This window comes from Neomonachus schauinslandi, chromosome 16 (genome assembly GCF_002201575.2).
Source record: "Neomonachus schauinslandi chromosome 16, ASM220157v2, whole genome shotgun sequence".
NCBI lineage: Eukaryota > Metazoa > Chordata > Mammalia > Carnivora > Phocidae > Neomonachus > Neomonachus schauinslandi.
Window position 1 is genome coordinate 8,221,126 of NC_058418.1, and position 26,130 is coordinate 8,247,255.

General features: G+C 58.5%; 1 protein-coding gene across 2 annotated transcripts; it reads left to right on the top strand.

Annotated features, from left to right (window-relative positions):
* The first annotated feature begins 2,494 nt into the window (after positions 1-2,494).
* On the top strand, positions 2,495-24,448 carry NAPA (NSF attachment protein alpha). Of its 2 annotated transcripts, XM_021681203.1 has the most exons (11): positions 2,495-2,734; positions 11,444-11,523; positions 13,665-13,781; positions 18,457-18,503; positions 19,588-19,665; positions 19,905-19,960; positions 20,056-20,140; positions 20,966-21,070; positions 22,150-22,218; positions 22,681-22,731; positions 23,676-24,448. In XM_021681203.1, the coding sequence occupies exons 1-11, from the start codon at positions 2,637-2,639 to the stop codon at positions 23,775-23,777; spliced, it is 888 nt and encodes a 295-aa protein (XP_021536878.1). In that variant the 5' UTR covers positions 2,495-2,636; the 3' UTR covers positions 23,778-24,448. The 2 variants fall into 2 exon arrangements, with proteins under 2 accessions (XP_021536878.1, XP_044777986.1); XM_044922051.1 differs by lacking the exon at positions 13,665-13,781.
* Positions 24,449-26,130: the final 1,682 nt, after the last annotated feature.

The following is a 26,130-nucleotide window of genomic DNA, read 5'->3' on the forward strand; positions in this document are numbered from 1 at the left end:
TCAGTCTGTGAAACGGGATGGGAAGTGCCTTCCCCCACGTCCCGGTTCAATGAAAAGACATAAATGACCGTTTGGCAGGGTGCACCGCAGGAACAGAGCCATTACCATTAAATGGGTCCTCCTGCTCTTGTTGTTTGGGTCCCGCCCTGAATGACAAGCTCAGCTGCTGGAAATGAAAGACCCTGACTTAATGGGCGGGTGGTATGTTAGTTCTCTAGTGCTGCATAACAAATCGTCCTGAAATTTAACAGCGTTAAACAAACTGGAGCTTTTATAAATAGCACCACTTGGCTGGACAGGGAACCGAAACTGCTTGTGGTAATCCAGACTCTCCCCACCACCCCCACCTGATCTGCGGTCAGAATACAGTGGCCACCACAAGAAGAAGGTGGTCCAAGAGAGTCTCCGAATGTCACAGCAAACGTTTCTTGTGAATTACTCCCCCTCAGCTAAGCCCCATCCTCACTCCCAAATAACAGCTTTTTCTCACCCAGTGGTCCCTGGGTTATCTGCATCTGAATCATCTGGGAGTCCTGTAAGAAAATGTATATTCCTGTATCCTGCCACCGACTTTCATAATTGGAATCGTTGGGGGTAGGGCCCTGGAACTTGAATTTTTTTAAAGAAGATTTCATAGTAGAATGGTTTTTAGATTTTTCAGAAAGATTGTGAAAATGGTACTGAGAATTCCCATATACCCCACACCCGGTTCCCCCTAATACTTCTTTTAAAGATTTATTTATTTGAGAGAGAGAGAACTCGAGTGGGGGGAGGGACAGAGGGAGAGAGAGAACTCTTCATGAAGACTCCCCACTGAGTGCTGAGCCCAACCTGAGATCATGACCTGAGCTGAAACCAAAAGTCAAGACGCTTAACCAACTGAGCCACCCAGGCTCCCCGTATTAATATCTTAGATGAGTATGGTACATCTGTTACGATTACCGAACCAATATTGACACATTATTATTGACTAAAGTCCATACTTTATTCACATTTCCTTAGTTTTTACCTAACATTCATCTGTTTCAGGATCCCACCCAGGACACCAAATTACATTTAGTGGGCATGTCTCCATAGGCTCCTCTTGGCTGGGACAGTGTCTCCAGCTTTCCTTGTTTTTAATGATTTGACAGTGTTGAGACCTGGTTAAGTGTTTCGGAGAATATGCCTCAACTGGGGTTTGTCTGATGTTTGTGATTAGATGGGGAGAGGGTGGTGTCAAGAGCCATCCTTCACAGAAGTGACGTGCCATTCACATCACATTATTGAGAGCACTTTCTATCAGTGTGATTCACCACTGTTGATGTTAACCTCAGTCACCTGGCTGAGACTGTCAGGTTTCTCCACTGGAAGCAGTTTCCCCGTCCCTTTCCCATACCACACTCTGGAGGGAAGTCTCTGGGTGGTCCACACTGAGGAGTGAGGAGTTAACGCTCCACCTTCTGGAGGGAGGAGTCTACATGAACTATTCAGAACTCTTCTGCATGAAGTATTTGTCTATCTTCCCCGTTGGTTTGTTCAGTCATTCCCTTAACACCAGCATGGGCTCAGGGATATTTTATACACTGGATTATAATCCAGTACTAGTTTATTGTGTTGCTCAAAATGTTCCAGCTTTGGCTATTGGGAGCTCTTTCAGTTGGCTCCTGTGTCTTTGACATACCCTACCATTTGATACAAACACACACTACACTCACTCTCTCCCCCCCGCCCCCCTTTTTGGCACTACAAGATCCTTCAGGCTCGTCCTGTGTAATTTCCTGCCCGAGCCTCAAAGCAGCCATTTATCAAGGAGTCCTGGTTCCTTTTATTGGAGAATGGTATTAAAAACAAAGATCTGGGATCTGAGTGAATTTTTGACACGCTCTCTCCAGCTTTTGTTTTTGTTTGTTTTTATTAATGAATCCAGAGAGAGCCCTCGCTCAGTTTTCTTTCCCCGTCTACGGACTTTACCGGCCTTCCCAAACCAGTTCCAGTATCCGTCAGCAGAGGGCGCAAGAAAAGGCAGAATGCTTTCCTCACCGCTTACGGCTCTCCTAGTGAAGAACGCGCGAGTTACGGAGCGGAGGCGGGGACTGAGCTGTGCGCAGGACACCTATCAAACCCGGAGGAGGGCGGGGCGTATCTTCCTGCCGGGGCCGAGAGCTGTCATGTGAGGGTCAATGGTCAGCTGACTGGGGCGCAAGTTCCGCGGGGAGGTACGGGCTGAGACGGGGGATCCTGCTGACTGGTGGAGCAGAAGCCCCACCTCGGGACGGGTCTTTGATGGTGGGGACTACGATTGGCTTATGCGAATCACGTGGAGTGCCGTAGAGCGCACCAGGAAGAGTGGAGTGTCCTACGCGGAAGTATGCGCAAGCGTTGAAACATCGCGTCGCCGATTGGCGGCCGTGAGTCACGGGGCGGTGTGCGGCGGCTGGCGGGGGCGTGGCCGGCAGGGCGCGCACCTCCCTACCAGATCGCTGGTTGGCCGGCGCACATCACATGGTGCCGGGCAGCGGGGTGGGGGGGGTGCGTACCGGTGCGACGTCAACGCAGCCCTGTAAGTTCCCCCGACCTGTCTACCGCGGCCGGGCCTCTGCTGAGTGCCCCGCGGGCCCGGGTCGGGCGGTTCGCTGAGTACCTTTGCGGCCGCCATGGATAACTCCGGGAAGGAAGCGGAGGCGATGGCACTGCTGGCCGAGGCGGAGCGCAAAGTGAAGAACTCGCAGTCCTTCTTCTCGGGCCTCTTTGGGTGAGAACCACGCCGAGGGGTGGGCTGGGACCTACACTGAGAGGACGAAGGAGTCATGGCCTGAAGCGGCGGGGCGGAGTCGCACGGCTCGAGCCTAGAGAACGGAGGGGATACCGGGAGGAGGTGCCGTGGTCTAAAGTAGCGGAGGGGGACCCAGGCTAAGGGCAGGGGGCCCAGGCAATGGCAACACGGTTGGAGGGGAGATGGTCTGAGGTGTTGGGAGGGCCCTGGGCTGAGGGCACCCAAACCGAGGCCGCACTGTCTTGAGGCGGTAAGGGGACCCAAGCTGAAGATGGGCCAAGAGGCCGGAGGAGAACCTGGGCCGGTCTGAGGCCCTGAAGGGGACTGGAGTGGGAGAGCAGCCAGGTCAGAGAGTCTTTTGGAGTTCTAAGAGAGCCTATCTGAAGGATCCCTGATGGGCACGGCGGGGCCTGGGACCGAGGACACCTGCCCAGCGGATTGACCTTTCCAAGGCGAACCGCAGTGGATTTGCATGAGCTCTGGGCGATGGGGCTGAGGGAGTCAGGGCTAAGGTGATCTTGGGGGTGATGAGCCCAGGTCTGAGGTGTGTGAGGGTGCCTGAGAGAAGGCTGCATGAACTGGAGAAAGAACCTTGGACTTGAGGTGCTGGAGAGCATTGAGGATTTTAAATGGGGGCCGTCTTAGTTTGTCTGGGTCGCTATGACAAAGTACCCTAGAACGGGTGGCTTATAAACATCAGAAATTTATTTCTAACAGTTTGGAGGCTGGAAGTCCCAAGATCCGGGTGTTGGCAGATTTCGTGTCTGATGAGGGCCTGCGTTCTCATAGGGGACTTGTCACTGTGTCCTCACATTGTGGAAGCAGTGGATGGAAGGGGAGAACTAGCGCTCTGGAGTCTCTTTTATAAAGGCACTTATCCCAGTCAGGAGGGCTCTGCCTCGCAACCTAATTACTTCCCCAAGGCCCCCATCTCCGCGTACCGTCATCTTGGAGGTTAGGATCTCGACACATGAATCTTGAGAGGACACATTCAGTGCATAACAGGGCCGTTCTTGGAGAGTTCCCATTGGCCTTTTAGAAAGGACTGCAGCAGCTGGTGTGGGGGAGAGTGAAGGCAGTGATGGTAGTAATACCAGATAATATTTATTAAGTGCTCTGATTCTGAGTCAGACCTGGCTCAGGCGCCTTACCTGTGTCCTTGCATTGAATCCTCACAACACCCCTGTGGAGGTGGACAGACTTACTTGCCTGATTCCTCAGTAAGTGGGAGACCTGGGCCTGTCTGATCCCAGAGCTGTCTTTGCTGCCACACTCATTTCTCCCCGAGGCTCGTGCCCATTTCTGGACACTACACTTAGGAAGGATGTTGGCAGACTTCGGTGTCTCAGGGGGCTCCTACCCTATAACTCCTCCTCCCTCCCTGCCCCACATGGCAGTTTTCTCCAAACATTTAAGTGAAAGAGCCGGTGTATTCATCCCAGTCCCTTCCAGCTCCAAAAGCAGTTGAGATGGTGCTGAGAGGGGAGTGGGCAAGGCGAGAGCAGAGGGCAGAGGTACTGATGGGAACCTGTCTGTCTGAGAGCAGGGAGTGTAGCTGACAGGTCAGCCCAGAGGACTCCTCTTGGCCAGCAGCCACTCCGGGCACCTCCTCCCCTCTGGAGCTGGGGTTTCATGTGTTCAGCATCTCACAGCTGCCTTTTCTTACAGACCCCAGTGGCTTCAGGGACCGGAGAAGGGAGTGTTGGGGCTCAGCTTGTCCCTCGTGCTTTTTCCTCCCCTTTCAGAAACCTCAGCAGTAACCTTGCAAACTGAGAGGTCTCTGGTCATGTCAGAGGGCCAAGTAGGATAGCGCCCACCTGGGATCTGGGGCAAGCCCGAATCCTTGGATGTTAGGGCCTTCTTTGTTCTTCACTGTTTCTGGGCTCCCAGACACTAGAGGGCTTTTGGGCACCAGCGGCCCGCGAGGGAGGCAGTACCAGCCAGTTAGTAGATCCGAGCTCCTTGTGTACCTTCCCTCTGGCTCCCTCCTCCTCCCTCAAGTCCCCAGCCAGAGCACATGCCCCTGCGGCAGGGAGCTGTAGGGAATGGGGGGTGGGCAGCCCAGACTTCTCTCTGGAAGCAAAAAGATGGAGAGTTCCTGAGTAAAGCACAGTGAAACCGCAGGAAAGGGGAGGGGAGGTATGCCTTCTTCTTCCTGCCCTGAGGCTTCAGATGGATCCACAGACTTCCCCGCTGTGCTCCCTCTGGAATGGTACGAGTTCTAAACAGTGGTTGTGTTCCCTGGGGCTTGTCCTCATCCCTGACACCTCCACCTTCACCCCCCCAACCCCCGCCTACCGACATCCAAGACAAAAACTTTTCCACTTGGATTACCAACGTTGATAGGAAGTTTCTGCGTGTGTGAAATGAAAATCATAGTAATACCTACTTCATGGGGTGGTCCTAAAGAGAAACGGAGAATGTGCTTGTGAAGTGGTGAGCACACAGCGCCCGGCCCTGGTAAGCATTTAAGCGCTCACTGTTATCATTAAGTGCCGTTACTGGAAGTTGGGTGGGAGGCGCCAGAGAAATAGGGATGATAGGGTGTTCCGTAGACCGAGAGCCTGTTCCTAAAGATGGAATCAGGTCCTGACCAATCAGGTCCTGTTTAAACTGCCTGCAGGCACCTGCAACCCCCAGGAGCGCTGGAGGCTGGCTTTGGTAGGGGAAGAATGGCTGCCTGGGTAGGGTGGGTGGGCCCTTAGCCAAGCCCCGTGTGGGAACCATAGCTTCCAGCTGTGCTTTGGACCACCTTCCACTGCAGAGCCTGCACGAGCCCAACCTGACCGGCCGCCTGCTTCCGGCGATCACTGTGGCCACTCAGAGCGCCCTGCCCCTGCCAGGCTCCATGGCTGAAAACTCGGGCGTCCCTCGCCTAGCGTCAGAGTGGAGCCCTTCCTGAGGGGATGCAAGGTTTGGGGGTACCCCGGCCATCATTTTGCTGCAGTCCCAGGGTTCTGCCTTTCTCGGTGGAGGGGACTTTGCCGCCTGGTTGTACAGAGCTTCCAGTGCTCCTGTTTGGGACAGGACAGCTGAGAGACCGAGGTCTTTCGGAAACATCTATTAAGGAAAGGAAATGCATTCAGTTCTTGGGCTGCAGTGAAGTCATCTTGTTGGGGTGCGGAGGGGCATCAGTAGGAGAACTAGAGGAGTACCCACCCCACCGTGCGCAGGCGTGCTCCCCCCCCCCCCCCCCATTGAGCTTACTGTCAGGAAGGCAGTGGCCCAGAAATAAGCACTGTCCGCAGGATGTAGTAAGGGCGGTGGGGAGGCTGGAGGCCCAGGGCTCTGTGGAAATCAGAGGAGGGTGCCACCTCGCCAGCCTGGGGGCAGGGGAGATAAAGCTCATGCTGAGAGTGGAAATAGGTAAACAGTTCTAGAACATGCCCTCTCTGCCAGCCTGATAAGAGCCAAGCTGAGCGCCTGCCACGGGGCAGGCACTCTCCTAGGTGCTACCTGCAAGATTGCAAGGGCCCCCAGCAGCGCCGCCAGGGACGGCGTCTCCCCCTGGGTCACAGAGGGACCCGGGACGTGCAAGCCACGAGCCTGCATTCGAGCCCAGGCCTAACTGCAGTCCTCGATTTTCCACCAAGCCCTCGTGACTCTAGAATTCCCCTTGCCAGGTGGCCGGCAGCCCTCAGAGCATGTTTCTCCTCCTTCACATAATAGCAGCCGTTTGAGCACCTGTTCTGCTCTGCTCTTCGTGCTGGGTACGGCGCATACGTCATCTCTAATCCCCACAGCCTGCTTCCCGGATCGGCTCCTGTATCCCATTTTACAGATAAAGCAACTGAGGCTCTGCTGATCACCAGCCTGAAGTCACGCCGTTATCAAAGTGCCCGAAACTGGCCTCAGCCCCTCCCTTGGCCCCCAGGTCTGTTCTGTAGAAACCCGTTACAGACGTGTCACGAGAGTGTCACAAGAGTGACCTGGGGTGGTTGCAGAACCCAGCTGTTAAGGGCGCCTGGGTGGCTCAGTCGTTAAGCGTCTGCCTTTGGCTCGCGTCGTGATCCCAGGGTCCTGGGATTGAGCCCCCGCATCGGGCTCCCTGCTCAGCGGGAGGCCTGCTTCTCCCAATCCCCCTGCTTGTGTTCCCTCTCTTGCTGTGTCTCTGTCTTTTTTTTAAAGAAAAAAAAAAAAAGAACCCAGCCGTTAGTGCGTAACAACTTTAGCCTTCAGTCGTTCCTGGGGCCTGTGTGCGCGCTGCGGGGGGGGGCCCAGGCCCTGCCCCACAGGAGGCCATACCCATCAGGCCGGGGTGAGGGGGTGCACTACCGAGCAGGGGGGGCGGTGAAGGGCTTAGCTTTGCAGGGGGTGCGGGAGGAGATACCAGGGGATCCCGCAGCTCTCTGACAGCTCAGTGCAGTCAGCAGAGGAAGAGGTCCGGTGGCCGCCTGCTCCCTGGGCCAGGTGGACCTTCATGTTCTCTAACGTTCCTTCCGCCTGCAGCACGGACGGGGGCCTCTGTGGGGGGCTGGTTTAACTCCCTCCCTTGCCTAGGGCGTGCTCAGCGCGGCTCCCTGGGCTCCAGCAGAGAGCAGCGTCTGCTCATCACGGGAGGGAAATCTGCACAGCGTTGGCTGTTTAATCTAGAACAGAGGCGAGAGCAGGCAGGGACCTTGTCCACCTTCTCGTTTTCCAGAAGACCCTTGGACGTGGGGAAGGAAGCTTCCCAGGTCACTGAGTGAGTGAGACGCAAGGCAGCACTTGATCTCCAGGCCTGAGTCCTGTTTCTGGGCCCTGCCACTTTCTGGCAGCATAAGTGTGGGCAGGCCCCTTAACCCCTCTGAGCCCCAGCTTCCTCGGTGGAGCAGGGGTAATACCCAGAACGTTACTGTGAAGAACTCTGCGCTCCTACCAGGCCATTCTAATCACGTGAAGGAGGTGGGTAGAATGTTGAGACACGGTAAGGGTGGGACAGGCCCTGGGGTCCCTTCTTGCCCACCCGGGACACTGGAGAAGCAGAGAAACAGAGGACAGGACTGAGGGGCAGTGGCTGCGGCCTTCGGGAGGCACAGGAGGGCCAGGGAGGGTCGAGGACCTACAATGGGAATCACTCCATCCGCCCTGCCCTTTGCAGCCCTTAGGAGAGTGCCGGTGGGCCGGGTGGCATGTTTCCGGGAGCCAGGAGGTGCCCAGGGGGTGGAGGAGGGAGCGAGGGAGGCTGAGACTCTGCCCTGCAGACCCCCCTGGCCCGGGGCCCACCGGGCCGTCTGTGCGTCGCTGGCACCGCGCGCGCCTCTCCATATGGCAGTCGCTGGAGGTTGGTGGCTGTGCCTGGGAGCCCTGAGACTGCTTCCTCCGCCTGGGGAGGGGGCAGAAAGCAGAGCCGAGTGGGTAATTATAGACAGCCCTGCACCAGGCTGGCCCAAACCAGTTCCCTCTATTCCCGGCCTGACTCGGAGCTGGAGCCGCGGGGAGAGCTAAGCAGAGGCAGCTCGGGGGAGGTCAGTGGGGGAGGGACTGTCAGCTGTCGCCTGTGCTGCCACTGGGCTCTTCGTGAGAGGCAGGCCCAGCTAGCTTTTCTGGATCTCCTGCAGGAGGCATTGGAGGAGGCCTGGTCTCTTCCTCGAAGGGAGTTTGCCACTGTCCGATGAGTGCTCTGAGAGCCGCCCTGACCTCGGGGAGAAGTCCTGTGGTAAACTGCCTCCTGCGGGGAGGCAGCTTGGTAGAGCACTGGAGCTGGGGACTTCCTCCTTCTGGTCACTGGCCCTGCCAGAAACCTGCCTGTTATGGTATAATAGGGCCTCACCCCTTCCCCTGGCCTCCATATGGGGGTCCCCCACCTGCCTCTCTGGCCTCATTTCCTACCCTTCCCTTCACCGGAGCCAGCCGGCACTGCTGTTCTGAGCTGGCCACGCCTGTTGGTGTCCTAGGGCCTTTGCACATGCTGTGACTGCTCTCTGGAGTGCTCCTCCCTCTTTCTGTCGGTGGCTCCTTAGTTGTCTTTGAGGACCGAGCTTGACTCTCACATCCTCACAGCGGCGGCCTGGATCTGCCCATCCAGAGAGGCCCCTCCTCCCCCAGGGCCTCCAGTGCTTACTCACTCAGAAATCACCTTGCTGATTTCCTGTTTACTGAGAGCCAGGTCTTTCTCCTTGGTTTACTGCTAGTATCTGCAGTGTTTGGCACGTAATAAATGCTCACATTTGTTCCCCAGGTGAATGAGTGGCTGTGGGAAGGGCTTCTGTCTTAAGATCTGCCAGTGACCCAGGACGAGTCACCTGTCCCCCTCTGGGAACTCTGCTCCCATCTCTTAAAGGAGACAATGGAACTCCAGAGATTCCCCGATCATCATCTGGCATGGAAATGGCCAGGACCCAAGTCCGGAGAGGAGGGAGGAGGCAGGCCTGAGCAGACATTAATCCCTCTGGTTTTCCCACTCCGCAGTTAGAATCACTGACCCAGCGCAGGGCTGGCCTGGGATCACAGAATTGCAGGCTGGCAGCTGACAGCCTTTGTGTGCTGTGTTCACACTGTCCCACCGAGCTGAAACAAACCAGCTGGGGCTGACTTTGTTCATTGTCGATCACCCCGCTTTGGGCCTCTCGGTGGGACAAGCCATTTCTGCTCATCCAGGAGCCTGAGGTTTTTCAGAGACTGGCTCAATCTGGATAGGACTTCGTTGTTCCCACAAGGAAGGGAAGGATGAGCTAGGGGATCCACGGAGCGGGGAGACATGACTTCGGTCTGTGAACGCATCCATCCCCTTTAAGTCAGAGAACGTTCTAGAGAACGTCCCCCCCTACTGCCTGTGAAGTTCCTCACCTCTCCAAGGCCAGGAGTGGGTTCTAAAGAGGTCACTCCAAGCAGGGGCCCCAAGCCCAAGGTGTGTTGGGCCAGCTGGGGTGAGGCTGGCCAGGGAAGACCCTGCGACCCAGCAGAGTGAGCATAGGAGTGCATTCCCCGGGGGGCCACTTCCTGTGGAACAGCAGAGGGTAGGGGAGACAGCATCAGCACAGCCCCAGAAGGCAGAGACTTTTCAGCTAAGAAGAACCTTATCTCTCGTGATGTGGATTCATGAGGCCGAGATTCCAGTCCTAGCCAGCCAGCTGGCCTGCCCTGGGGTATATTTACAAACGGAAACAGCCTGAAGGGGCCGCTGGGGTGGGTCTACATCAGCTTTTTCCTCCCAAACTCACCTGAGCTTTCTGATTCATCTGGGCCCATTGTTTGAAAAGCCTTATTCCAGGCCCCACCCAGACCTACTGAGTGAGATCTTCCAGGAGGGTGCCTGGGGGGCCTGGTGTGATCACTGTAACTAGCAGCTCCAGTGATTCAAAGGAATGGACTGAAGGAAGGAACGCTGTGAACACGACTCCCAAAATTACCCCGGAGGCTCTCCACAGCTGCAGCGGGGGCTGGCCGATTTCCAGGGCCAGTGGACATGGGTCGGGGGGACAGGAACGATGATTTGTTTGGCTTTCTATTGGAAAATGCCTCTCTTTTCTCCTCGTTCGACACAAAACACTGATTGATGTCAGCGAAGAGAGGATCCGAAATCCATTTGGTAGAACTCAGCATGTAGGGTTTTTTCCTACTGGTTTATGTGGGCCATGGGTGTTTGAACAGTTGCAGAGACCACAGACCTCATGAGCTGAGGCGGGTTGCATTCTTGGAGGTGGAAGGACTCACCATGGAGACATGGTGGGGACTCACAGACAAGGTACTCATGAAGGGGCCCCCCAGTTCCGGAAGAGCTTCCGATGCACCGCTTGGAGATCTCAGGAGGGCAGAGTAAAGCTGCCTAAGCAGAATGCTCTTTGATTTTTTTTTTTAAGTACTCCTGCGTATCTCTCAGGCCCCTACTCTGGCACAGTAAGTTCTTTGAAGGTAGTTTTGCCATTTTAAATAATCCTGCACTGAACATCCTTATACCGCTTCTGATTAGTTTCTTGGGGTAGATGGCTAGACATGTAACTCACTGCTGGACCATAGAACCAAATGTAAATCCTGATATTTAAAAAGACAAATATATCTTTTCTGTGTTGTATATGAATATACTTTAGCAGATAAAATAGGCAGAAGATAAGAAAATTCAGGCAGTACAAAGGAGGAGTGTAGGGTGAGGAAATCTTGTCTCTTGCACCTGGCCCCACAGTTCTGTAGACCCCACCTTAGAGAAGAAAGTCTAGTTTTTCGTGTATATCTGCTCTGTCCTGGATTAGTAATGGCACACTCCTATGGTGGAGAGGTCTTCCCTGAACACCTGCGGCGTGTAAGGCACGGGCTTCAGGCATTGGGGAATGGACAAGTCATCCAGAGCTGGGCTCCTCCCCCAGAATGCTTTGCAATCTCTTGGCGGGGCGGTGGGGGAATTTGCATAGAGCCTGGGAACCAGCATTCACTGAGCAGAAATGGAAGAGGCCGTCAGAGGCCGGGCTCACTGGGAGGTTGGGAAGTCTTCCCCCTCCCCCACCCCATCCCCGTGGAGTGGGGGTGACCCAGGCCTCCCCAGGGAGGGCCCAGCCAGCCTGCGTTGAGTGTGCCTTTGTGCCGGGGGTGGGGGGAGCAGGGGCCGCAGGTTTGGTCTCCCCTGAACCCTCAGCAGAGGCCTGGGCTGCAGTGGGCTTCACAGAGGCCTTATGGGGGGTAGGGGCACATCTCCACTGTCACCAGGACAGAACGCTGGCTTGCTCCTCACTACCAGACTAGTGCATCTCATCTCCTTTTCCCTTCTTTCCCCAGAGGCTCATCTAAAATAGAGGAAGCATGTGAGATCTACACCAGAGCAGCAAACATGTTCAAAATGGCCAAAAACTGGAGTGGTATGTGATCTCTGCTAGAACCCCTTCGTGCTCCTTTCTCCTCTTTTCCCTTGACTTCCAGTCCTGAAGGCCTGGCTCTGGGGCTCGCCTTGCAGCCCCCAGTCTCTCCATGCCATCTCGGCCACCGGAAGCCCGTCGGCCTGCCATTGGCTCGCTTCGAGCCCACTGGGTTATTTTACTTGGGCCATAGGGCCTTGGCGAGAGGACTCTAAGGATAAATAGATTATTGAATCCAGATAGCTCTTGGAGGGGTTTTTCCTTAAACTCCGAGTGTCCGGTTTCCCCAGAAACTCCTCCCTACTGCTTTTATCAGGTCTGAATGCTAGACGTAGGGGACCATTCCAGTGGTTCCAACAGTCACCTTAACCATTTATCAAGTGCGCCCCTAAGTGCCAAGCATGCGCATTGAATGGAATCGTCGCAGCAGCTCTGTGAGGGGCACTACCGTTAACATCCCCGTTGTTGGAAACCGAGGCTTGGCTCAGCCCCGGGCCTGAGGTGCCACCATGGTGAGGGACAGAACCAGAATTCAGAAGGCAGAGCTCCGACTCTGGAGCGGCCTCTGTGTGGCTTCAGGGCCTTTGCTGCCGGAGTGACTGAGGATCGTGGCATGGCTCAGGCTGGCCGTGTGACCCCGGGCAGGTTACTTCCCAATCTGACTCCTGCTGAGTCCGACAGCGGGGACAGCGGCAGTCCCACCCCCGTGGGGCCGCAGTGGGCATTCATGGAGATCAGGCATCCCCACTGGGGGCAGCCAGCACTCAGTAAATGTGGCGGCCGCGAGCTCCGTGTTCGTCATGCCTGCGAGCCCTCCTCCCCGCGTCGGGGTGCAAGGAGAGCTCTTCCGGGACCCTGGTCAGCAGATTAGCAAACTTCAGGAGTGGCTGTGAGGTGCCCACCGGAGCCTTCTGTGTGCTCTCGCACACTGTCACAAACTGCTGCAAGGGCCTCCCCCCGGAACAGGGCATCCCAGGTCATGGCGCCTCTGGAGACACTCAGAACCTATGTCGGTGGGCGGAGTGAGACCAGAGTCGCCGTTCCTCTGACTTGGCTTCGAGGTTGTGGTCAGACTGGCGCTTGGCCGGCTCCACCGAGGCAGGGAGGGGCTCCTAGAGGCCTGAGAGGCCGGAAGAGCTGGTCGGGAGCTGCCTGAGGGCCTGGAGGAGAGCTTTGAAAATCTAGCGCGTTGAGCTGCTCAGGGCTGATTGCAGGACTCGGCCTCAAGCCCCAGTGAGATTGGATCAAGGAAATGGAGCAAAGACGGGTTTGGGACCCTGGGAGGGACTTTCTGACCAGAAGGAGACACAGCCTGGAATGGGACCCTGGAGGCAGAGGGTGGAGGCCCCGGTGAGACGGAGTCTCCTCATTTTCTGAGAACACTTTTAGTTTCCTGGAAACTAAAAGGGTTTTTCCTGAGCTTTCACCAAATAGATAGTGCACACAGCCACGTGCCCTGTATAATTCCGTGCTCCCAAACTAAGAAGGCGCCATCAGAGAAAGAGTAATTCTCAATCACGTAGATGTCACTTTGCCCCTAAAATGTGTTACTTCCTTCCCACCCCCACCCCCAACTATTCAAACAAAATCCAGGGCCGTGTTTCATTTTTCTCCCAACGATACTGCTTTTCTGGAAATTTTGCACTCACGTTTGAGCCCTTAAAAGTAATAAATCATACATGATGGAAACTGGGCTGCTTTGTCTTTCCTGCTGCTCTCAAGTTCCAGGAGGGGGCCAGACCCTCTGGTCTCCTTCCAGCTCCGGAACTCTGTGATTCTGACGCGGCTGGAGGAGGACGGAGGGCAGTGGAGCCTCAGGTGGGGGTTGGCTGAGCTGGCGGTGGGCGTTGGAGCTTCCGATCAGGACCGTCCCACCCCTGCTCTCCAGCCCCAGAGGAGGAGCCAGGTCATTGTCTTCTGCAAGCTGCCAGGCAACTTAGGAGTCAGGAGGCCTCAGGTGGACAGGGCGAGGCCTTCACGTCAGCACCACCACCACCACCACCACCCCCCCCCAGGCCAGTCCCTTCCTCTCTCCAGCCCCCTCTGCATTCTCAGGAGAGGAGAGCCCCCTCCCGGGCCAGCGTCGGGGTGGCTTCTGACAAGCGGAGCCCCACTAAGGCTGAGCTTGCTCTTCTCTGTTCCAGCTGCCGGAAATGCTTTCTGCCAGGCAGCCCGGCTGCACCTGCAGCTCCAGAGCAAACACGACGCGGCCACCTGCTTTGTGGACGCCGGCAACGCGTTCAAGAAAGCTGACCCGCAAGGTGAGCGTCCACGGGTCTCTGGGGCCGGCTGAGCACTCTCCACAGAAGTCCTCAGGTTTCCGTGAGGCGCCGGTTCTCTCCAGGCACACGCGCGCCACAGGCTGGCAGGGAGACACTTGCGCTTGAACTTCGAAATTGGCTCCCTTCCGGTTGGCATTTGCATCCCGCTCCAAGCCTCCGCCTCCCCCTGCTACTTTGTGTGCGCAGCTGATCGCTTCCCTCCCAGAGCCGGGGAGCATTTGGGAGTGGGAGTTACATTGCAGACCCACCGCATGCCAAGGAGAGAGGAAAATCTGTTCTGTTGTCAGAATTAACATGCAGAGGGGGGTGGGAGGGGGTTCTGAGACCAGCCAGGTAGGAGTTGCTGCCGAAAAAGGAGCGGAAATTATCCTAACCTGGCTTCCCTACACCCTGGGGGGGAAATCAGAACACAGCCCAAGATGGGAGTTGCCAGAGAACAAGTTACTTAAAATGAGGCAGCGTTGGGGAGAAAAGCCCGGTTTGGGACTGACTCATGGTGAGAAAACCATTTGTCCCACCGGGCTCATCCCGAAGCAGAAGCGCAGCCCGGTGGGTACCAGAATTTTGGGTCTCAGGGAGCTGGAATTTTAATTTCTGTTTTCCATCTCGCTGCCAGACACAGGTTGCTGATTTTTTAATTTTAGCAAGCAAAGATACTTTTTTTAGGTAACCATTTATTGTTACTATTCTCTCATGAGAGAATAGGGAATACGTGAATGTTTTAAGAAAAAAAAAAAAAGGGAGATGCCTCATCTTGGAACAAAGACCTGCCCTTCCCAAGAGAGGACAGTTTCCAGCTGGGCACCGAGGTGTTTGCGAGGCTTGGTAAACACCGTTTCCCGTCCTGGTGCTGGCGAGTTGTTGGCAGATCCGTTACCACCACTGGGGACCGACCTGTCGTTCCTGGGCAGGGATTAGGTCTCTGTAGACCAAGTAGCTTCTCTGTGTCCCCAGACTTGACCAGTCGCTGCCTGTGTAGCTGGGTGTCCCACAGAGGTTGGCTTGAGGGGTCACGTGGTGGGCCCAGGCTCGGCGAGAACCAGAGGGGAGGCCTTGTGGCGGGGTGGGCCGCAGCAGGCCGTGTCGGCCATGTGAGGAGGACCCAGGGCCACCGCGAATCACCCAGGGACGTCTGTGTCCCGTTTCCCCACCACCAGCCTTCCCTCTGCTCCCTGGGGAACTGGGCTTCCTGGATTGCCGCCCTAGCGTCTGTGCTGTTCAGCTGCTGCTCCGGGGTGACCGGAAGGACTCGTTTCTGGGGCAGAAGTCGAGTGCCAGCCTTCATGACCTGTGTGCGGCCCCACTGGCTCCTCAAACAAACCCGAGCGCGTCCCTCGGATGGGCCCCCACCCGGCTCCTCGATGTTGCGTCTGTGATGTTGCGTCCTTAATCCTTCGGTGGCTTTTGACCTGAGTTTTTCCAGCTCAAGGCAGGGTTCTGCAGGGGGTGTGTTGGGTGCTGGGGCCCTGTGCTCCGCCTCAGGAAGTGCGGAGGGTGAGGGGTGTCTCACGTTGGGTCTGCTGACGGGGCCATCATGGGGCCCCAGAGGCCGGCTTGGTGTCTCCGGGGATCAGCAAGCACGGCTTGCTGCCCTGGGAGCTGAGGCAGGGAGGGAGGGGTGGGCCTGGGGTGGGAAGGACCCTTCAGGCAGCAAGAGGAGCAGTGACCAGGAGAGGAGCCTGTTTTGGGCACAGCCCGGAGTGGGTGCGTTGGCTGGAGCACCACCAGGCTCTTGGTGCTGAGGGGGGCGGGGGGGCACCGGGGCAGTGACCCAGCACTGTTGCCTCACGGACTCCTCGCCCAGGTAACGGTTCATGTAGCGTGTGGCTCCGCGTGGTCTCCTGAGTCTAGACCAAGCCTCTTCCCCTGTGACCTCGGGCAGTCGCTTCATCTTTTGGGCCTCAGTTTCCTGGTCTGGTAAAGGCAGAGACCACGTGTGAGAAGAAGCACAGGCTTGGCCAGCACAGCACCTGGCGTGCGATAGATCTCTAATGAGGGGTGGCCCGTGGCCCCCATCAGAGGCCCGGCCTCCTCCCCTTGGCCACTCGGCTTGTGAAACAGCTGGAGGGCCCACTCGGAACCCCACCGGGCTTCCCGAAGCAGGTGGCCAGCTCCCTGGGGCCTTGCCGGTCCCCTCGGCCGCCTGGAAGCCTTCTGTCCTGTGTCAGCACCTCCTCCAGGAGTCCTGGAGGGCCCTCCCCGCGAGAGGCAGCTGGTGCCCAGCCCGCACAGAAGGTCTGCCAGAGCCGGCCGGGGTAGAAGGAAAGGATTTGGCACCTGTCAGCGTGCTCTGTCTGCGAGTCTGCCTGGAATGGTGGACTGGGGGCGGGGGGGGGGGGGGGGGGGTATGTGATCCCTCTAGCTGTCGGTGGTTCCCGGCTTTCCCAGCCTCCACCGGCTGCTCTGGAGGGACTCAGGCCAGGGAGGCCTCTAACCCCAGCCACCTGAGCCGGGCCCCGGGCTGCATGCGCGCGTTCCTGGGCGCCTCCTGCGAACCACACGCGGCAGTAGCGTTCTCTAACCCAGTCCGCTTCCCTGTGGGACTCTGCCTTGTGCCCCCGTTGCATCCGGGAGGGCTGAGTCCTGGGATTGATGTGGGAAACGGCAGCCAGACCCGTTGGCCGCTGGAGCCCAGCAGGTGGGGCGAGGGCCCTGGGTTGCACGGCTCCCAGTGTGCCTAAGCCAGCACCCTCCCCGCTCTGGACCGCAGAGAGCTGGATCTCATCCAGGGGTGCTCTGGCCGCTCATCCCCGGGGGCCTGGTGACTGGAGATAAGCCTGCCGTGTCCCGTGTGTCAGCGGCTGGTCTACCAGCGCTTGCTGGGGTGTCCCCGAGCCAGGAGCCCGCGTGAGGGGGACTCAACCCTGTGAATCCGCGATGCTGCCTGGGAGTGATGATCTGCCCCCTCTGCCTCTCCCAAGGGCCATGCCGTGCTAACAGCGCTCTGGCGCCAGGGGGGCCCCGTAGGCCTGGGGCGGCCGCTGTGGGAGAGCGTGTCCTGCCAGAGAGGAACTCGCAGCCTGTCCCCCTCCTGGCCCTGCTCATCTCCCTGGGAGCCGCCTGGGCCACCTCAGTGCGCAGGTGCCGGGTGGGGCTCCCCGGTGTCCCAGAAGAGGGAGCCGGTGAGTCTCCCTGCTGGCCACAGGGCGCCCCCCCACCCCCCACCGGCATGGAGGCTGGAGCAGGGCTAGATGTGCAGAGGTGGCTCCCTGCAGCCCAGCCCCCGAGCTCCTTACCAGCCTTATCGTCCTCTTGCAACCAGCCCGTTGCTGGTTCATCAGTTCAGAAATGCTCTGTTTCAAAATACGTGCTTGTGTTCAAGCGGACTGTCTTCCGGCTATAATTTTTTGTGTGTGTTCTTTCCCTCTGCCTCCTCTTTACCTTGTTTTCTTCTCTGGTGCCCCGGGCTTCCAGCTGTCACCCTCAAAACCCTGACCGAATGGTGTACATTCTTTAAATCTTTCTGGCATCCCCGGAGCCTTTCAGAATTGGAGCAAACCTATAGGCCCTCCCTCCCTCAGAGGAGGGCTCACAGACACCCACCTTTCGCATGTAAATTTAGGGGGCTTGTGGACTCCCTGAAGGCCCAGCCACAGGTCCGAGGCTGAGAGCCTCTGTTCACATGTCCGTTCCCCCCCCACCCCAGGTAGTGAGACCTTTAGCCCCATAAGAGCAGGTACCAGCTGCAGCCCTTCTCCGTGGCCTCTCCGCCCAGCGGGCCTGGCTGACTGTGGGGACCCCGGGGGCAGACCAGGAGCCTGCTGGATGCCCTGGACGGCAGGATGAACTGGCAGCCCCGCCCCAGCTCAGAGCCCAAGTCCTGGCTCTGTCCGGGCTCTCCGTCCTCCCCTCCCGCACCTCCCCCAACACCTTTTCCTCGGAGATGCATTTAAAAAATCCACCCTGAGAGCTCATCTCTGTCTGCTAGAAAATGCCTCCCACTCGTGCTGCTCGCTCTCCTCCAAATAACGTGTCAAAAAAAAAAAAAAGCCGTACCCAAATTTCAGGTCTTGGAAGAGGTAGTACCACAAAGGTAGCCGAATTTCTCCTCTCGTGGGCCTTCCTGGTGTTTGCTGTGTTGGAGGGGACCTGTGGTTTGAGGAGCTGACCGGTGGCAGGGCAAGGGACAAGAACAGAGGGCTCTGCTGAACGCAGACACGTGGGCAGGAGACAGTGATGGAGATTCCAGCCCAGGGGACCTGGGTGTCCCGGCGTCCAGCCCCCTCCTGCTGTAGATGGAGGCCAGACAGGTGCAGGGGACGTGGGGCAGTGCCAAGGTGCCAGAGCCCCGGTGAAACCTGGGCGTCCCTCACATGTCAGGCCCGGCCCGCTCTGGTCCCCCCTTTCCCCTCGCCAGCCCCTCTTGTCGTGGAGGGTAGGGCCCTCGCTGGCCTGGCTCCGAACGCCCATGGGAGGCTGGCTGTCGGCCTGAGTTCCATCCCTGGGGCCGCCAGGAAGGCGGTGGCGCTGTGGCAGCCCTCAGCAAGCCACGGCCTATAGTCCATCGCTCTGAGCACGTTACCTGGGGCTCAAGGACCCCTTCAGCTCCCCGCCCAGCCACGGGAGCACAGCCCTGCCTCCCCCTCTCCTGACTTCTGCCCAGATGACTTCTCATTCTCATTTCTCCTCCTCGCCTCCCTTTTTCTCTCCCCAGAGGCCATTAACTGTTTGATGAGAGCAATTGAGATCTACACAGACATGGTAAGGGTGGCTGCCCGTCCTGTCCCCGCTCCTGCCCCACCATATTGCTCCAGCCTGCCGTCCCAGCTTCGGCACCAAGAGCAGGCGCGAGGGGGAGTGGGAGCTGCGGGAGTCTGGTCACCTGGGCCAGCCCCTGCCCCGCCCCAGGGAGCACCCCCATAATAGGGGAGGCCCAGGGGCAGCTCCGCCAGGGAGCCAGGACCAGACTCCTGTCCACTCTGCCACTTGCCCCTCATCCTCTACCTCTGTCTCGTCGGACCCCTTCCCCTGCCAGGTCCCGGGCCATGCTGGAGTATCGTAGATGGAACAGTGCTAGCGGTTTAATCCTCCCTGCCATTCGCCCATGTGACAGGAAAGGGGGGCCCAGACAAGTGACGTGACTTGCCCAGGGACACATGGCCACAAGCAGGAGTAGCTGAGCCCAGAGCTTCGCCCTTTCCTGATGTACCTCGGCAGGGCCAGGCGCCTGGACGCCCACTGCGGGGAGGCTGGTGGCCTGTGCTCAGCCCTTCTGGGAGCTCCAGGCCTCCTTCGGGAGAACTGTGCATGTCTATGGGGGAAGCTGGGGGTTGGCCTGGGTCGGGGGCGGCTTCCATGGCCACACTGGGGGCCGGGGGTAGGCCAAGAAGGGCTGTCCCCTCTGCAGTAGGGTTGCCCACCCGTCAGCCTGGTTTCTCCAGAGCTTTTACCAGGCAATTCTAGGCTGGTCTTTCCACCTCTGTGGGCCATCTGTCAAATGCTTCCCCAGGCCGGGCCCTTCCCCAGGTACCCGTGCCCCCATGACCTTGGCATTGCCTTGTTTGCCCCTGTCCCTGTGGGCAGGATGGACACGGAGGCTGAATGGGGAGGCAAGTGCCAAGGGTCAACCCGTCAGGGCGGCACTTGGACCCAGGCCTCTCAGTCGAGCCTCCTGTTAAAGGCCTATGCCCCCCTGGCTCTCGGTACCCTCTTGTGCACACCTCACTGGTGCGGCTAAGGGGCAGGGACCCACCAGCTTTGGGGACCCAGAAGGGCAAGAGCAGGCTGGGGTGGGGCGCTGGGGACATCACTTGTCACAGAGGGCCCCTCCCCGTGTCCCACCCAGGGCCGATTCACGATCGCGGCCAAGCACCACATCTCCATCGCCGAGATCTATGAGACAGAGCTGGTGGATATCGAGAAGGTGAGTGGCCGTCGGCCCTGCCTGGCCAACGGTGGGGGAGGACCACAGTGGCTGGTCCCCTCGGACTGGGGTTCATCTCTCTGCTCTGTCTACTTGGGAGGTTTCTGGTGTCTGAGTACTGGAAGAGGGGCGTGGGGCATTGGCAGAACTTGCGTGAAGGCCCCAGGGTCGGACCCGTGGTGGACAGCGGTCACCTTGCCACCTCCTTGCCCTCTGCCCCTTCCCCGCGTCTCCCCCAGGCAATCGCCCACTACGAGCAGTCTGCAGACTACTACAAAGGGGAAGAATCCAACAGGTACGGGGCGCAGGCTCCCCTCTCCCTGCCCTCCCCAGGCCCCAGTAAGCCCCAGGCCACCACCGACCTCTGTCTTCTCCGCCCACCCCACACAGCTCAGCCAACAAGTGTCTGCTGAAGGTGGCTGGTTACGCCGCTCAGCTGGAGCAGTATCAGAAGGCTGTTGACATCTACGAACAGGTGGGGACAGGTGGGGCTCAGAGCCCTGCTCTCTGGGAGGGCGCTACGCCCGACGTCTGCACCATGCTCCCTCCCCCTGCCTTCTGTCACATGCCTCCCTCCATCACCTCCCTGGCGCTCATCCTGTCCTTGCTGGCTAAACCTTTATCCACCCACGACCCCACACGGTCTCACCGCCCCCTCCCTATACGCTTCTCACAGGGAGCTTCTGGGGAGGCCCAGGGTCCTGGAGGGAATGAATCACTGAGGCCTGGGGTGGCCGGAGGTAGCTGAGGAGCCTGCAGGAAGGGGGCCAGGAAGCATGGTCCCGAACGTGGTGGGTGGGACAGGGAGGGAACGTCACGTGGGTGCGCAGCCTCCCCTGGGCTGTGTGGGGAGGGCTGGGCGGGCCAGGCTGTCCTGGTAGGTTCAGTTTGGCCAAGAGAAAGGCAGGCAGCTGGCCTTGGAGGAGAGGGGGGCGGGCGCCACCTCTCATGTTCCCGCAGCCTGCCGTCCCTCTGCCCACCGCGTGCCAGCCTCCCATGGGGCCTGACAGCGGGGCCGCCTCTTCCCCAGCGTCGTGGGTGCTTCGGGGCCTACAGACACCTGGCTTCAGCCCTGTGGCAACACCCATCTCCTGTCATACCTGGGCCTTGGCTGCCCACACACCACCAGCTGACTTCCCTGGGTCTGGTCCTTGGCCTCCCTGCCCTTGGGGTTCTGGGTTAGCAGGGCCTCACCCGGGACACACATGTGGCTCCCAGCTGGCCCCCAGGTGCCTGGCAGTGACCCTGGCCCTCTGGCTGCCTGCCCCAAGCTTATGGTGCCGCCTTCACATGGTCACAGGTGGGGACCAACGCCATGGACAGCCCCCTCCTCAAGTACAGCGCCAAGGACTACTTCTTCAAGGCAGCCCTCTGCCACTTCTGCATCGACATGCTCAATGCCAAGGTGAGCTGGGGCCCCGTGGGCCCGCCCAGAGCTTCCCCCACCTCCCAGGGACCACCTCGGAGCGTGGTGTCCATCACTAGGCCAGGTCACCTTCTAACCCCTTAATAGGGGTGAGCCCCTCCCTCACGTCTGACACCCGACAGCTGCAGACAGGAAATGTGTGCTCTCACTGGTGTGTTCCTGGCCCTGGTGTCACCTGCCCAGTCTCTGCCGCTTTTGAGTTTATCCAGCTCCAGGCTCACTCAGTGCCAGGCCTTGTCTTCAGCGAGAGCATGTTTTGAATCCTTACTTGCATTCCTTGAGGTCAGCGTCACTGTCCCCTGTCCTACGGATGAGGACGCTGAGGCTGAGACCAGAGACCCTTATTCAAGGCCCCATGGCTGGATTCCAGATCTTTGACTCCCAGTGTCATGATCAGAACCATAGCATGCGCGCCCACACCACCCATATTCAGGGCTGCTTGGCAAGAGAGGGGTCCGTGCTGGGCGAGGGGGTGGGGAACAGCCCAGGGGGGAGCTGGACTTTTCCTGGGTGCAGCGTTGCCGGGGCCCCCGCTGCACTGCCCTCCGCCACCCCTGCTCCCGTTGTGGGTAAGAGCTTGGGCTCTGGTGTCGGGCCGGTTCGCGTCCCTGCCCCCACGTACCCTGTGCCCTGAGCAGGTCGTTGTGCGTTTCCCCACTTCCAGAATAGGGGTCACCGTCATTCGACCCTCCCTGGGTCCACATGATGGTTAAATGTGGGAAGCGCCCAGCACCAGCCCTGGCACGTAGGATGGGCTCATACGAGGCAGTTGTCATTTGCCCCTTACCCTGGGCACTGGCCTGGGAGACACACCCCCTCCCCCAGCTGCTTCGTTCCCCACAAGCTGTCTCTGCAGCAGGCTTGGCTGGGCACAGCCCCACAGAGGTGCCCTCCAAGCACAAAGCCGGGTGACACTGGAGGCTGGGGGAGGGGCGCAGAGCGCTGACCGAGGCCAGATGTCTCATGTCTCAGATCCCCTTGGCTGCCAGGCCGGTGGCTCCAATGGCCCATCTTCATTAGCTTGTCCCCTTCCCTCCTTCCACCCTGGCGATGTCCAGCTCGCTGTCCAGAAGTATGAGGAGCTGTTCCCCGCGTTCTCTGGGTCCCGGGAGTGCACGCTGATGAAAGTGAGTGCTGGGCGCTCTGCAGCCCTCTCCCCGCCCTTTCCCTGCCCCTTCCCTGCCTCTGGGCCTGGAGGGCTCAGCCAGGACTGGGGGGGTTGGGGGCGGGGGGGGGGGGGCACCTGGAGGCTTGGGCTCTGGTTACTATAATCATCAGGGTTTGTACAGCAGTTCTTAAAGGTCTTTTGGTTTGGTTTTGTTTTCCCTCATTTGGGCCTCTGTTTTCTTGATGAGAGAAGTAAGGCTCAGGTGGTGATGGAGGTAGGGGCAGTGTGATTTCTCACATGAGCATGCACACACATGCACACACACACACACACCGGGCAGGGGTGGAACCAGCCCCTTCCTCCCTCCCAGCACGGGAGCCCCCTGACCTGCCCCCCGCAGGATGGTGTATGTGTGGGTCTAATCCAGGTCAGGCCTCAGGCCAGCCTTGGTCCCTGACCCCTGCCTGCCATCTTCTTGCAGAAATTGTTAGATGCCCATGAGGAGCAGAACATTGACAGCTACACCGAGGCGGTGAGTGGCCGGGGCTGGGGGCAGGGGTGGGAGGCGCCCTGTACAGACACACTCTCCCATGAATCCCACCCTTTCTCTGGCCCCCGTCCTGGCTGTGAATCCCTTTCTCCAGTCACCCCAGGATCCTCACGGGGAGCCCCAGAGGTACGGGAGGTGTCCTCCCCCTATTAGAGATGATGGCACTGGGGGGAGGTGAGGAGACTCATCCTCCATCCCTTAGGGGCAGAGCTGGGAGGCAGACCTGGTGTCTGTCTGTCCCTGAAGGCCAAGGTCTTTGCACCAGTGAGTGTCCTTGGTGAGCAGTTGGGAGGAGCAGGGAGGGAGAGAGACGAGTCGTGGAAGCAGGGGGCCCCCTTCCGGCACCAGCTTCCTTGGTAGAACCGCCCCACAGAGGTGTGTCTCCCTTGCCTTACTCTCTTTTGAACAATCCGGAACTCGGTTGGGCCCAGCTCCGGTCCTAATCCAGTCGTCTAGACTGCATCTGTCAAGTGTTGTCTCCTGGGTGCCCCTCAGGAATCCTACACCACCAACAATGACAGAGACCAAAGTCCCTCCAGTCCATCCTGCCCCGGACGGTGGGCAGGACGTCAGGAAGCTCAGCCACAGAGAAGGGAGGAGCGGGGCCGGGGCAGGGTGACAGGGCTCGGTTCTCTCTCTGGCCCCGTCCCCGTGGCGCTTAGAATAGGCCTTCACATCTCCAGGCCTGTTTCCCACCCATGAAACAGGAAGCTGGACAGTTTTATGCTGCAGCATCCTTTCTTTTTCTCAAGGCAGCCTCAGAGGGAGCCCCCTCCCTTTGCTCCTCCTCAGGGAGGCGGGCTGGGACACATGTAGAGGATTGGGGGACCAGAGACTCTGGGCTTGGGGACAAGGAGGGAGCCAGGGAACCAGGACCAGGTACGGGACTGGCCCCACTGTCACCTTCCCCTCCCCATGTGTCCCAGGTGAAGGAGTACGATGCCATCTCCCGGCTGGACCAGTGGCTCACCACCATGCTGCTTCGCATCAAGAAGACGATCCAGGGGGATGAGGAGGACCTGCGCTAAGCCCCACCCAGCCCCCTGGCACCTGTCTTCCTGCCCTGTCTTCTCTACCCCCGCGCCCCTCTAGCGCGTGAGCCCAGAGAGAGAGGTGGGGCCGAGACCTTGGCTGTGAGACCTCCCTTCCCTTCCCGCAGAGGAGTCTCCCCAAGCCACAGTGCGGGCTCAGCCCTGCTTTGGGGTCCCTGAGGCCAGGCCTGCTGGCCAGACAGTTCCCCTCTGTTCTTGCTGCATCCCTCGCCTCCTACCCATTTATTTAAGCCCCTCAAAGGTGCCCCTTCTCTGCCCCAAAACATAGACTCTTTGACACAGACTTATTTGCTGTGGGTGCTGCCAGGGGTGGGGGTCAGCATCTGGTCCCCCATATCCTGACCAGCTGAGGCACAAGGCTGGTTTCTGTCGTTCCCACTTGTCCTCCAGCCGAGCTCTGAGCACATGTAGCTGCTGAGATTTGCTCTCTCCACGGGGGTGAGCTCCTTCCCCTCCAGTGCCGGGAACCCTGCCCCACCCCCCACCCAGCCTCCTGCAGCCCTGACCTCTCAGGATAGACCGCAGGCCCTGGAGCTCAGAGGGTCATCCTGCACCCACCCCTACATCTGCTCCTTCCCTAGTGCTTTGAGGTTTTGTGGTCGGAAGCTGCAGTTGGCCTAAGAAAGAAAATAAAAAAGAACACTTTGCATGAGTCTCTCTTTTTCCTCCTCAACTCTGCTGCCCCCTTCTCCCTTCAGGGCTGGTGTCCTGTCTTCCTGCCCCTCCTGGTACCTGCCTTGGGCTCTGGGCACACTTGGTGGGAAAGAAGAGGGCGAGCATAACTGAAGATGGGGCTGGGGTCAGAAGTCCTGGGGGAGGCCCAGGGATGGGTGGGCTCGGGAGTCTGGGAGCGCCTGGCTTGATCCTATGGCTTCTGGGTTCTGCGGGCCTCAGTTTCCTCCGCTGGGACGGTGGGTGGCAGTACCAGCCCTCAGCTGGCTGGAGAAGGGACGGTACGGACGGTGGTAAGGAGGGTGGAAGAGGCCCCTCATGGAAGGAGGGTTGAAAGCCCCGGTGGTATTTGTTCCAGGTGCCCAGGATGAGGGGGGACACGACTTAGGTGGGCAGGGCACGAAGACCAAGCGGGTGTGGCAAGTGGAAGGGGGGACAACAGGAGCCCTTGCCTGGGAAAGGTGGGCAAGAACCACCTGCCTCCGCCACATGCCACAATGGAGGCTTGCGTGGAGGTGAGCAGTCTGACACACGTGGGCTGTGGTGGGGACAGAACTGGAGGAGGCTCAGAGTCGCTGTGGGAGGGGGTGTCTGGAAGTGAAGGGGGGGGCAGGACGAGAGGAGGGGCCGCCTGGGAGACCAAGTCAGGCTCCTTGAAGAGGTGCTCCAGGCTAGAGCCTGGAAGAAGTCCCAGAGAGGTTCAGGTTCACTGTGTCAAGAGAGAACGGACTGCAGCACCATGCCCTGCTCCTGTCCCCTTGAGCTCCTCCCACAGCTCAGATGGATTGGTTGATGATGGCTGCCTAGGGCGCAGTTAAGACTCCCGAGACCTGAGATCAATTACTGATGTCTGCCACGGGCACCGGCTGGAGACTAAGCGCCAGAATCTCTTTCTGCCATCAGTGACCTCAATAATGAGTCTCAACCCTGGGCTGGGCTTAAAATCACTTGAAGTACACAAGCTTGGGTCAGAAGGTGATAAATTGTGATTTGGATGAAGCTCCCCCCTCTTTTGGAAGGTTCTGGTTTTGGTTCTTTTTCCTGAAAATTCCACAGCTGAGTCACATGTGCTGCAAGGGGTGGAAATCACTGAGCAGGACAATTCTTTCCTTCCCAACCTATAACTTCATTTATTCATTTGACAGATGTTAAGTGAATGTAGCTTAGAGGTTACCACGTGAGGGAGAAGCAGCCTGAAGAAAACATTCTTCAGAAGCAGAATTAGACCCACATTTAATTGACTCAGCGAGTATCCACTAAGCACCTACTGTATACCATGCCTGGTCTAGGCCCTGGGAATATAGTATGAAACCACATAGCTAGACCCTGCCCTCCAGGAGGATTTGGTCACCAAATCCTGAAGTCGGGAATGGACACAGACTCCCCTTAACCACTCTCCAGATCCCATGTGCCTTTGAGAACTTTCCCCTTATGTCTTATGTAACAATGTCCCTGGTGCTTGGCAAAGGGGCTGGCACGGAATCTGGATTTCTAACACATTTACTGAATGCTTGCTTTTGTCAGGCCTTGTGGTCCAGGAGCTGGGGATCTGACTGTGACCAAGGGAGATCCAGTCCCTACCTTCACGGATCCTGCAGTCCTTGTTCACATGTGTGTGCACCCGCATGTACACTCGTACTTCCTGCAGTGTGTGTGT